Source organism: Gadus morhua, chromosome 21 (assembly GCF_902167405.1).
Source record: "Gadus morhua chromosome 21, gadMor3.0, whole genome shotgun sequence".
Taxonomy (NCBI): Eukaryota; Metazoa; Chordata; class Actinopteri; order Gadiformes; family Gadidae; genus Gadus; species Gadus morhua.
This window is the reverse complement of record NC_044068.1, coordinates 12320636-12333828: the sequence shown is the minus strand read 5'-3', so window position 1 is coordinate 12333828 and position 13193 is coordinate 12320636. Positions and strand designations below refer to the sequence as shown.

Sequence of the window (13193 nt, the reverse complement as noted above, 5' to 3'; positions counted from 1 at the left end):
ACAATCAGTCTGTGACGTTAGCAATAAAACGCTCTTGTATCGATTCAGTCATTTTTAATCAAAATATGTTGAAATAAAAGTGTTAAAGAACCATTCGTAATTATATAAAGGCCGTAATGTTTGTTTTATATTTAAGTACAAAGGACATAATAAAAATTGCCCATCTAAAACAAGAAAAACTGTCAAAAAAACGTAGGCCTATGTGAATGTAAATTTGTGAATTTCGAATGAACCTTAATCTTTGCCATCTCTGCTCTTCCCTGTATAATACATCAACAGAGAAAACGTATCTCTGTACTAATAACTACAGTACTACATACTACCCCACATTTGTGCCACAAATACAAAGATGTCCCCTTTCGAGTAGAAAGTGTGGGCAAATGAGCAATGTGTGGACAGTGTGTTAGGGATGCAGGCTTTATGTCCTATGATGGAGATCACTGGGGGTAACAAGGGTGCGAACACACGAGTAGAGCAAACTAAAATGGCAAACAGCGAGGCCAAAGTGCTTCTGTCGTTCCTGCAGATCCAAGGTTGCTCCTCTGTAGTCTGGGAGAGAAAATACAGAGCTGAGTAGAGAGAGGGAGAGAGAGAGAGAGGAGGATAAATTACAGAAATATCAGAGTATAGACAAAGATAGAAGTTAGCAGCATCCCATTAGGTGGAAGTAGCTCGTTGAGTGGGGAAGGAGGTTCGAGGATGATTTAAGAAGCCAGGCTTTGACCGTGGCTCCGAGGCACTGCTCCGTCACTGTCGGAGTTGTGCAACACAGCCCGACAAGACGCACGCTTCCATCGCGCTGCACTGGCTCTAATGGACTGCCCTGACGTCAGCCGTCCACCGTGCAGGAAGGAAGGAAGGAAGGAAGGTCAGCCCGCGCACTCCGGATGCTGCTGTAGTTTTTACAAGTGCCCAGAAGCACAGTGAAGTGAGTCCCTGGCTCAAGATGTTTACCAATCCTGGTGTGTGCTAGTGGCCACGAAAGGCATATCGTTTTGGCAAGGCAGTCAACATGGTCTGTCGCCCTTAATGACCAAATCAATATGAAGAAATGTCACGGTGGCTCGACAGATCACGGTCTAGTCGGAAGCAGGATGCGAACGCTGGGATATCCCAGAAGAAAATCCAGAATATTTCAATGAATGCAGTAGATACGATCAAAGTGTAACCAAAGGGAGAAGTGTGCCAGTTTCCCATGGCATCCAGGGAAATATTGGTTTGAAAATAATGCATCATGTTACACATTACACCTTATTTCCAGTGCTTTTAGAAACGCTGTTTGAATGAAGAGTGAATACCAAACATCACATTTTACTTTATGCTTACAAATGTTTTCTCATATCTCACAGCTTTGGCAAGTTCAATTCATGATTTTCTTTTAGTCGAGGAAATCAAGGAGGCTGCAGAGTTTGTGTATATAGATATTGTTAAAACATGGCTGCAGTCTCTTTTCCTTTTGCATTAGGCAAAAAAGTATACATTAGATTAGTGAATAAGGTTTTGATCAGGCGCCCCCTTGTGTCGACCTATAACCTAGCAAGTAGAGCATGGGTCCTGATTGTACAATTCCTTTAAGTTTAACATGTTTCACAATTGCGTCACGAAATACAAACAAACTTTTACTCGTTTCCATTCATCATGACCACAGCATAAATACTACAAAGCACAAACCAAAATAACAGAAAAGTCCACAGAGGAGCAGAAAATTGCACCAATGGCCCATCACATTGTTCAGCGGACGAAAACAGCTGAAGAAAACAAGAACATAATAATTCAAATAATAATTCATACTATTTTGTTCAACCGCTCGATTCTTTCTGTTGAAGAACCGAAAACTGCAGCGAAGGTCGTAATCCTTATGCGTCACAAAAACGTCCCCTCGCTGCTCGAGCAAGCGCACGTCGCAGTCCACGTGCTTCTGGTGCCTTGCGATCGGCCTTTAACCCCCAGCCCACCCAGGCCTTTCACCAATTATAAAAGCCGTCATCGCCCCCCGAGATGTTGCTGGTGGAGGAGCTGAGGTCGAGGCTCTGATGACTGCTGTCCGTGCCCACCGATTCCACCGTGCCGTCCCCCGAGCTGTCCAGGTGGATGCTGCCGTCCGCAGGGCTGATGTTCTCCACCTCCCCGTCCGCCGCGTCGCTGTCCGACTCGCTGCCGCTGTCCAGGCTGCTCCCGCTGGAGCCGCTGCTGCTGCTGCTGCTTCTGCTGGTCGTGCTGCTGTCATCTTGGATCACCGTCACCTCCGGAGGCGTGGCTCCTGAGAAACCCAACAACCAAAACAAACACAGTGATACTTGTCCCATAAAAATAATAAACGCATGGAGATGGAGGGTCAAAAAAAGTATCAAGTATAATAATTCAGCCAGTTGAACCCTTGGTCACCCAAGACAATCAAAACAATTGCAAATAAGAAGGAAGAGGGTATCATATCTCGCTGGTGTTTCTAACGGGCACGTCGAGATACACAAGCTGGCTTTCCAGCACGCAGACAAACAGACTAGCTCGCTTTTGGCCCAACCAGCTCGTTCTCTCTGAAACCAAGAGACCGCCCAGCATTTAAAAGAGAAACGTAAAATAAAACCATAAGATGGCACGTGCATAAATAAAGTCGATTGTTTTCAAAAAAAGCTGCAGCACACTGAACGGTGTTGAGCCGTGTTTGAAAATAATAAGAGTGTTGTGAGGGCTAGGACACTACCGGTGTCCTACACCCGCAGGGCAGTAGGAACTAGGAAGCATCTCTGCAGCGCGGGAGAGACTGGCACCGCGACGCTTGCCATCTTGCTTGCTCGTGGCGTTTGACGCACCTCTCACCTTCCCTCTCGTTGACGATCACCTGTCTCCTGGTCTTGGTATCGGCGCTGAGGTTCTGCACCATGCTGTCGATGAAGTTATCCACAGCAAGGCAGCGCGTCTGCGAGCGGATCGTCTGGCGGCAGATGGGACACTCGTCTTTGCGCTTGCGCCACTCGCCGATGCAGTACAGGCAGAAGATGTGACTGCAGTTCAGCACGTAAGCCTGTCGCCAAAAGTAGACACAAAAATATTTTAATTCAATGCAATTGTTTCGATACTTTTCTTTTGCTTCCTTCGTGCTAGAGGGAGTAAAACTTTGGACACATCATTAGAGACAATTAGTATATTTTGACAATGACAAGCAACAGCGAGTCCGACACGGCAAGTTAATCGAATGTATATGTTTGGAAAAAGTTTGTTTGCAACTATATGCAAATTATACGTGGCATCCATCTTGAAATCCATCTGGAATCTAAGCTGTGTCCATTTACAAATGCAACTCCAAGATTTAACCTTGTTTAATCAAGTTTCTGGTCACGGAGCTCTTTCAAAGGAGATTTACAATAACTCCTCACGCTCATTCATTGATTGTCGATGCCCTCTTACCTGAATGAAGAGCTCGGAACAAATGATACACTGGAGCTCATTCTCCATCACCTCCGTCATCTGCGTGACCACTTGCTCTTTCTTGGCCCTCTCCTTCTCCTTCTCCACCTGGTCCACCATGATAGATGCAGTGTAAAAGGTGAGTGTGGTTGGAGCAGTCAATGTACAATACATGTCCCAAACAACGAAACGTACGTCAACTGTCTACAGTAAGTAATGGTTTTGTACTTTGTCTGACGCAACAATCACCATGCTTGGTTGGCCGATACTACCATTACAGAATGAGTGGGATCGAAATGTGACAATGACCATACTTACTTTGGTAAGTTCTAGCTCCCTGTTCTTCGCCAAAAGGACTTGTTCAAAGCCTTGCCGAGAATGGGCGAGCTCCTCCATGACGTTCCTTTGCTGTTGGACGTCACAGTACAGTTTGAAAGACTTCAAAACTGATGAAATTACTATTTGGTTCGATTTAAAAAACAAACTAAATATTTTTGGGGTTTTATGTTTAATCAAAGAGCACGTGAAACTGATTCCAGTTTTCCCTTTTAGCATTCTCAATTATTCCACATCATTTACTGATATAAGCTCAATAAGTGAGAACACAAGTTTGATATTTTAGCTAAAGACTCATTGCAAAAGCAAATTATTAAATCGCATTCTCTGCAAACTTTAAATCCGACCTTACCTCCTGTAAGGCGTCTTCTAGTTGTTTCTTTAAGACCTCTTCTTCCTGCTTTGTCTTCTGTGCCTTTAAATCAAGTACCACATTACAGACACAATTTAGGAGATTGTACAAAACAAATGGCCTCAGATATATAAGCCCACCCTGAGCTCAACGCTGACACAGTGTAAGGGGAGGTTGTGAAAAAGCAAGTAAAGTAGGGAACACTGCATAATTTATTGCTGTGGAACTCTAAGTATTACCTCAAGATACAATTCTGGGACCAAAATAATTTTACAAATTCCGTCTGCCAATCAGCGAGATACATGATTCCAACACAGTTCTGTATAGGTCTACAATGGCCTCACATATACAGAACAATAATATCAATGCTGCTTTGGGATTTCTTGATTCTGTTTTTTTTAATTGAAAGCCACAAGTTTTTACTTCAATGAACATTGCAGCAGAAATGTTTGTTAATGGTTCTAACTTTAGATATGGGGACTGAAGTTAAATGTCAGTCAACCTTTTGCTTCGCTAGCCCTCTGTTTGGAGCAAACGTTTCAACTCACGGTGGGGCCAAGGTAGTGCTTTTCTACTTCTACCCTTTTGGAATTTGAAACACAGGGGGCTCACGCGACAGCCCCGAGAGGCTCTGCTCGGTGACTGACCAGTTGTGCTCTGGTCTGGCTGAAGGACTTCTCCAGCATCTCCATGTGCTGCGTCTTGGTGCGCAGCGCCCCCAGCTGGCCCTGCAGCTCCCTGACCTGGGCCTCCTGGGAGGCATCCCCCTGCTGGGACGTGCCCTCCAGCGTGGCCAACTGCTTCTGGGTGCCCTTGACTCGCGCTCGCAGGGTCAGGAGGTTCTGGCTGAACCTGGTTAGGGAGCAGGTTTGGGATAATAATAATAATTATTATTACTATTTTCCTTCATCCGTCAGTCAATTCAGCTCAGAAGGGTCATTGCAACCTGGATGGATAAGGTTACAGTACACAGCAAATAACCACTTTGCCCATCACTAATACATACATCTGAAGATTGTCCCGTTCGCTGGGACTGTTGGAGTCGTCAGAGATCAAGATGGCCTCCTGCCGTTTCCCAGCGTGAAGCGGCAGGCCCTCCGACGGCGGCCTGGCCCTCTGTCTAGGTTCTGTATCCAGGCCCGGCGTGTCCTCCGACGGCGGCCTGGCCCTCTGTCTAGGTTCTGTATCCAGGCCCGGCGTGTCCTCCGACGGCGGCCTGGCCCTCTGTCTAGGTTCTGTATCCAGGCCCGGTGGGGAACAGGAAGTGTTTGGCATGGAGCCGCGATAAAGCTTCTGCTTTGAGGAGGTGGACGGCTCCGTTTCATCCGCGCTGAACTTCCTTTTGCTGGTATTGGCCACAGGGACCGCCTTGGGACTCAGACTGAACACCTGCGCCAGGTGGGGTTCTAGTTCTTTGAGGGGCCGTCTAACAAATATATACTCATGCTCCACTTGGGCTCCAGCCGCAGCAACACCGAGCTTTATGGAGTCCCCCAGGCGGAGTCGGTGGGCTCTCTCCGCAGGTATGCGTATCCCATTAACCCACACGCCATTTAGACTCTAGAAGGGCGGGCGGAAATATACACCTTAACAAGTTATAATGAAAATCTAACCACAATGTTATTATTACAATATAATACAGCCAAATCATTTTACTTTATTTTGTATGTCCCCTAAACACACTTAGTCTCAAAGCTTTATGGCAGGCCTATTCAACTTGCGGCCCGTAGGCCAAATGCGGCCCCTCTTAATTTTTTTCTGACCCGCAAGAGGTCGCATGCAAAAAATAGATAAAATAAAGGAGAAACATAGTTGCATGCAAATCAGGTTTACGTGTGTAGCCGGTGATACTAGCCAGTATCAGTACCCCACAATCAGGAAATGGCATCACTTATTCTGACAATGTTTGGCTCAACCGATACGTGTGAGTCTAGCTTTTCTCATATGAATGCCATCAGAACAAGGGCACATTGTTCGAATACCTATGAGAAGCTGCATGAGTGTCTCAGGATGAGCCAAACTAGGCAAACAAGGCAGTGCAATCGTTCTCACTGACTCAGTGGCTCAAAATGTCTCATATGTACAGTTGTTCTGTTTTGTGATGATTCAAACAACATTGTTGAATTCTAAATACGTGTCCAAAATATGTGAGAACAAAATCTTTTATAATGATACGATTAAAAGTGAAGTAGGAAGGAATGCGTCTGACAAGTTTATTCCATGTAGTAGTACTATACATATTAAGTTAACACTACTTGAAGTACGATTTATTTGTAGCGATTCATTCATGTAGTTTTACTCTGTGTGGCCCATGAACCTGGTTTTCCTTTTCGGCCCACTTGTTAAGGAGGTTGATTAGCCCAGCTTTACGGGCAACATTTAAGGCTTGACGCACCACCTAACTTCTCTTAATTGTCGCGAAGGAAACCTTTGGACCAGTGTAGTGTGGGATCCCTCCCCGCCGGGATGCCACAATGGAAATACATAATGGTAGCATAACAAGCATATATTCTAGCTATACAAATAAGAAAGGAGCAAAAACAGGGTACTTGGGTTACTATTACTTGAACTTTGCATACCATTTTGTCTGTGACAGTCCAATGCCCATCTCCCTTTTGCTTGAAGCAACAGTGCAGTCTGGAGATCATCAGAGGGCAAGACGGTGATACGAGCTGGTAGGTGACGTCTACACCACGTCCAATCTTGATCTGTCCAGTACACAAACAAGGTTCACATCAGGTCATCGATTGAAGTAACGCTTTGCATCTAGCTTCGTTCCGGAGTTGTAATTGAGTGTATATCGTACACGCTAGTTGTATCGAGCAAACGTATTAAACGTATTAACGTAGGTAAGCCAAAATATTTCGTGTTACGTGCATTTGATCAATAAGGTCTGCCTGGTGAGTTTAAACCGCTAATGTTACTATACTTAAATGTAGCTAGCGTTAAAAAAATAATGAAAGATAGCCTGTGGTTTAACTAGCAAACCCGAACCTCTTGATTCTCCGGCAACAGAAGCCAGTCTGCATTGCTTCCGATCCGCGTCAAACAGCATGCTTCAGGAATTGCGGATTCTTGCTTATCACATGCTGAGGACTCGGATGTCACTGATTCCATTTTTAACTCATCCTATATAACTAATTCAAAACAATGAAACTGATATAAATAAAGCCCAAACTTGCTAGGAGCTTCTTCTTGCTCTTCTTCAGCTGTTTTGTGTGTGTGTGGCGGGGAATTACTGCCGCCCTCTGTACAGGAGACGGAATCAGACTGGCGATAAGTAACAAGTACAAAAACATAAAGATACCAACACTATTGATAAAATTCTGTAAATCAATCCGGTTGCTTGTAGAAACGGCTGTAGCAAAAAAAAAAAAGCAAGTAAACAATGCACGTTGGTTTCCATGGAGTTAAATGTATGTGTTTGTATATTTTGTCACATTGCAACCATGAATGAAACCACTTTGTTGTAACTTGGCCCATCCCTCAACGCACTAAAGTAGTGTCAAAACGCAGCTGGGACAGGTGGCAATAAAATAAAATAAAATAAAATGAAAGGAACGAGAGATTGGAAGTGGTTTAGACATTGCAGTTTTGCAACGATGGAAAGGGTTTTGTTGAGAAAATTAACATAACTTTCAGTTGACAATATATCAGGTTTATGATGCAAATATATTGATAATTGTACCTAAAAAAATAAAGAATTATAAAAACGTGACTAAATATGATACATTTGTTCTCTATGAGCAGTGAAAACTCAAGAAAACATGTCCCACTGTTTATTTATTTTTTATTTTTAGGTGTTTACATAGCTATTCGATTCTGCTTTATTTAAATAATTATGCCAAGGTTAATGGTATACTCAAAGTGTAATCTCTTCTTTCCCTTTACTAAAACTATCAGATTTGTATCCACTGTCCTCTTTCTCGTGTCCCTTCTCGACACTCCTCATTCTCCTCCAGACGTGCCAACTGCCACATCTCTGTTTCCCTCGACTTGCAGGCATGCTGCAAGTTGGACAACACATTTAGCCTTTAGCGACAGTGTTCAGGCCTAGTCTATACAATAAGGTTATTAAACAATTCATATCATTCAAAAATTATTAATTATAATATCAAACCAAAGTTTTATTAAAAAGATAATATGGATATTCATATCGATTCCCCAGTAGTACAATAACCAAAAGGGTGGGACTTCCTGTCTGTTCCGGATGCAATACATTGACCGAGCAATAAGGGCTTGGTCGCCGGTTGTTTTCAACACAACGGTACGCCTTCGGATAACGTCCTTACCTGTCTAACGACGATGCCACAAGCGTTATAGAGTCAAATCGGCGATGCTAACCCCGAAAGTACTTCGCTGACGAGTGTGTGAAAATGTCTGATGTCACCAAGACTATCCAGAAATGGCATGCGAGTTTCAGTAAAGGGACAGACTTTGATTCGTGGGGACAATTAGTGGAGGCTATTGATGAGTACCAAATGTAAGTTCATCAACATGTGTCATACAATTGCCTCTTATCAGTTTGAACTGTTTTCTCAGTTGCTCTATCCACTCCCACGACGAGTGTCTTCTGTATCATCTAAATACCCTTGCCCATGCATTGTTACTCGCCATCTATATGCTGTTCAGACAGTGCATTTGTATTACCAATTCATGATATTAAAAGCATCCTTGGACCAGAGATATCGGACTTATTACCACGTTTCCCATCATTCTAGATAATCTGCGGCCATACATGTCAGGTTGTGAGGTGTGTGTGTGTGTGTGTGTGTGTGTGTGTGTGTGTGTGTGTGTGTGTGTGTGTGTGTGTGTGTGTGTGTGTGTGTGTGTGTGTGTGTGTGTGTGTATACAACAACCTTTCTCAGGTCACAGCCAAAGCCCTTTTGTTCTTGTAGTGCAAGCATTAATATCCCTCCTGAAAAAAATAATAATAATTGTGCACCTTATCATGTATCCTCCTAAATTATATGCATTTTGGAAATGTTTAATATGTGATAAAATACAAAACTTGACCTGCTCTCTTTACTTTGTCAATAATGGTTGATCCAGATTGGCACGCCAGCTCCAAAAAGAGGTCCAGTCAACCAATTCCACAAACTTCACTGAAGATCAGAAGGTATTCAAACTGAACGTTTGGCTGGTACATATTCGAGGATTGCGATGCCTAGTTTGAGAGTTGAGCATAAATTTAGCTTTCTAATCTCAAAGTAGGTTTAAAATATAAAAGAAAAGGGAATAACTAGTTAAGTCAGATACCATGTCTTTGAATGTATTTGTGCACATGGTCTGTTAGAATGGTAGAATGAATTGGCATATTTTTAAATACATTGTGTAAACTACACCACAGCATGGAGCCTGAGGGAGAAAACAAATTTGTCTTCTTAATTGTACACATTTGTTGCTCTTCAGAAAACATTAGGCAAATTTGCAACATGTCTGGAGCTGAGAAGTGCAAGTTTGCAGGTCTGTATCAAACTGTTATTTTGCTTCTATATGTTAATTGATTTTGTACAATCAATCAACATACTCTTAATTATGAGTCTTTAATAATACCACTTATATCTATTAATAGTATAGCACAGGTGCATTTATTATGTTGTGTATTTTGTTTGTTATTGTTTTGGCATAGTGCTCACAGCCAACGGAAGACTTCAGGTTAGAGGAGCTGAAGACGTTGGAACCCAGTTAGTATTAATCGACTCGAGAGGAAATAATGGTGCATTTGCAGCCAACTCATTTTGCAGAGGCAAATAAACACACTTTGACTTATGTTTATGTCTTTCTTCATAGTTATAAAAAATATACTGACTTACAACAAAGAATTCCCCTTTGATGTCCAGCCGGTGCCATTAAGGTAAGACTCAAGAAAAAAAACATCCAATAGCCTTTATTAAGGAGGTTTTCCAACACTGATATTTATATCAGTGTACCAAAATACATTTTGGTACACATCGTCTGATGTTAAAGAGACATTTGATGTAAAGTCATGGTAGACATTTTACATTTGTAATTTAGAACATGAAATCTCAATAAGCAACCGTCAAAGGTCTTGAGTCCGTCTAGTGTATTAAAGTATTTAATAGCATCGGTACGTGGTTTGGATGAGGCTTTAGCGTTGAGGTATTTCTTCCAAAATAACATGATTAAAACTTTGAAACCATCAGAAAAATCCTAGCTCCAGGGGAAGAGGAGAACCTGGAGCTGGAAGAGGAAGAGGATGCTGCAGCAGGAGCTGGGTCTGCTGAGACCTTCCCATCTCAAGTATCAGGTACTACAGCACGCCTACACCACCACCACCAATGCATCATTCTCATCTTCGCTAGGATTAGCTTTTAAACCCAGAGGATCGCCAGACCTCTGTGATAACACAGTTCACCGGATGATACCATCCCCATAATCGTAGCCTATTGTCAGAAATGTACATACACTAAGCTGCTAATCAGTGGTAAACATCAGTGAAAAAACTTGCCCCTATTGGCTTTGCCTCTGCAGTTCATTGTGCACTCAACTTTGGTGCAGTTCGGTATTATCATTCACTTTCCTTTTTGTTAAAAGAAACCTAATGTGTGAGATCAGGAGTGTCTCACGAGGCTGGCGTAGTATGGGGCTTCCTTACAGTATGTGCATTTTAAAGCATACTTGACCATATTTAGAATGCCATATTTAACCATGGTCTGTTACAGGTACATTGTTACCACGGTTACCCTCAGAGCCCAGCATGACACTTCTTACACTTAGGATTGATAAAATTGGCTTGAAGGATGCTGGCCAATGTATCGACCCCTACATGACCATCAGTGTAAAAGGTATGTATGTGCATGTATATATTCCTTCTATTGCTACAGCTGAATGTGGAAAATAATGGGGATGATAGGGATCCATTAAACAACAATATTTCTTAGGAAATGAGTGATAAATAATGACAAATAAGCATCATTAAGGTTGGAAAGATACCCTGGCATTCCATTGCACCTAGAATGTTGATGTTCTGCTTTTCAATTTCAATCAAACCCCTAACTTGTCTCCTCTGTTCAGATGTGAATGGGATTGACGTGAACCAGGTGCAAGATACCCCTTTGGCCACCAGGAAGGAAGACACCTACATCCACTTCAGCGTAGAGGTGGAGATCCAGAAACACGTGGAGAAGCTACCCAAAGGTACCTCCTTTAGACATAGGGCCGTGCTGTTTAAATGCACCATTTTCTGACCAATGCAGGGGTTCGGTGACCATGCTTTGTGTTGGTTCAATAGCGTGAAACCGTGCGTCGTGTTTTTATAGTTTTCCATCATTGAATTTAAACCTATATTTTACCTTTTTGTTCAAACTGTTTTGTGACTTATTCACAATTTTTTATTTTTCAAAATGATGTGTGTCATGAGTGTCTAGAGACTAAAACCATTATATCAATGATTTATTTACGGCAGCCATCATTTTTGTTCAAAGTTAAGAGTGTCTAAAGACTTAAACAATGACAGAGATTTGTTTTTCCCTCTAAATCAATGTAGGTCTATGTAGAATATTGTTTTGCAATGATAAACTTACAGTGTAGTTTTACAGTTTTAAGCCATTAACTTCCAATGGTTAAAATGGTGAACACAAGACGAGGCACTGGGTACTTCATTTAAATATGTCCAATGTGTTGCAAAAGTATCACTACAATGAGAAATAATACAACGTAATTTCTGTTTTGTTGATTTATCTGCTGTCTGCAGGAGCGGCCATCTTCTTTGAATTCAAGCATTACAAACCCAAGAAGAGGTTTACCAGCACAAAATGCTTCGCTTTCATGGAGATGGATGAAATAAAGCCCGGCCCAATTGTGATTGAGCTGTGAGTCTCCTTTCCAATGTCTGAGTCCTTATACTAAGGATGCACAGATATTAATATTGAATGTATGGCTAATTAATGGCTGTTTCTGATATAAAATTGATTTCAAATGACCGTTAAACTACTGGGTAACATAAGCAGTGAAATAGTGATATCTCCAGTTAATCGTCTTTCATGGTGTGTCTGTTGTGGTGTCAATGACCCATTCCTTCTGTTCCTTACTGCTTGTGCCCCAGGTACAGGAAGCCCACTGACTACAAAAGGAAGAAACTCCAGCTCATGACCAAGAAACCACTATATCTCCATCTCCATCAGACGCTGCACAAGGACAGCTGAGGGAGAACCTGCTACATGCCTGGAACTGCCTGGTGGCACCACTTGTTAAGCTACACACCCACATCAGCCTCATCAACCGTTCATAACCCCGCCAATCTTTGGTGTGAAGCATTAACACAGCAAGTCAGCAATACTTACTTGAACCACGATTGGTTCGCTTTTCCAACCGCGCTATTGAATGTGCATTTCAGATTTTTATTTACTCAAACCAATAGTGACACAATTGAGTCCTCGTCTGCTATGGAAATTCAAGCTTTTATCTTTTTTGGGTTTTAACCAATGAAACTACTTGAATGGATTAAATGCGAACAGATTTCAAATTAGGCACAAAAATATATATTTTGTTTTAAATGATGTGATGCAGTCCCAGTAAGATGGAAAAGACAGTGCTTCCTGAATCACTTTACATTGAATATGGTTGGATTCATATCACATGGGTTATCTCTCCATTTGGAATATCATGGTGATGTTTTTTTTGTATTTTTGTAATATCAGGCGATAAATTTACCCTCAAAGATAACACTAACTGATTGAACATTTGTGTGTGCGTTTTATGTGTATGCGAGGGCATGAATGAAGAATCATGTGCAGTATTTGTGGACATACAGCAAAAACATATCAAATATTTACACTGCTTTCATTTCTAATAAACTTTACATTTAAAACCTGCCTTATTCTCGAGTTCTTTAGTATTTTTGGCTATGTGTAGGTATAGGTGTATCTTTACCAAAGATGTGCTTCGAGATAATACTTTTTTAGTATTTGACTGACTTAACATCAGGATGCATAACTTATAGGTTATGTACTGGATGTGACATTGAAACGGTTTAATAGTTGTTATTCCTGATTGTTCATACTCGTCAATGCCATCTAGTCTCTGTGACAAAAACATCAACTGGCTTTGAGGTATTTGAAAAGAATGCTCTCCCACC

General features: G+C 42.0%; 2 protein-coding genes across 4 annotated transcripts; one reads left to right on the top strand and one right to left on the bottom strand.

Moving 5' to 3' along the window:
- Positions 1-39: 39 nt before the first annotated feature.
- rnf8 (ring finger protein 8, E3 ubiquitin protein ligase) lies at positions 40-7440 on the bottom strand. 3 transcript variants are annotated; one of them, XM_030344489.1, is made up of 10 exons: positions 7088-7439; positions 6673-6801; positions 5256-5653; positions 5100-5201; positions 4741-4945; positions 4094-4156; positions 3724-3813; positions 3406-3513; positions 2818-3022; positions 40-2260 (listed from the first exon to the last, which is right to left on the bottom strand). In XM_030344489.1, exons 1-10 carry the CDS (start codon positions 7208-7210, stop codon positions 1965-1967), a joined length of 1719 nt encoding a protein of 572 aa, XP_030200349.1. In that variant the 5' UTR covers positions 7211-7439; the 3' UTR covers positions 40-1964. The 3 variants fall into 3 exon arrangements, with proteins under 3 accessions (XP_030200349.1, XP_030200348.1, XP_030200350.1); XM_030344488.1 differs by having other exon boundaries at positions 5100-5653; XM_030344490.1 differs by having other exon boundaries at positions 1951-2260; positions 2811-3022; positions 5100-5653; positions 7088-7440.
- An 852-nt stretch (positions 7441-8292) lies between these two features.
- Positions 8293-12930, top strand: aida (axin interactor, dorsalization associated). Its single transcript, XM_030344506.1, has 10 exons — positions 8293-8576; positions 9146-9212; positions 9506-9559; positions 9726-9780; positions 9887-9950; positions 10261-10364; positions 10780-10902; positions 11132-11254; positions 11811-11928; positions 12162-12930. The coding sequence occupies exons 1-10, from the start codon at positions 8470-8472 to the stop codon at positions 12259-12261; spliced, it is 915 nt and encodes a 304-aa protein (XP_030200366.1). The 5' UTR covers positions 8293-8469; the 3' UTR covers positions 12262-12930.
- The last annotated feature ends 263 nt before the right edge of the window (positions 12931-13193 follow it).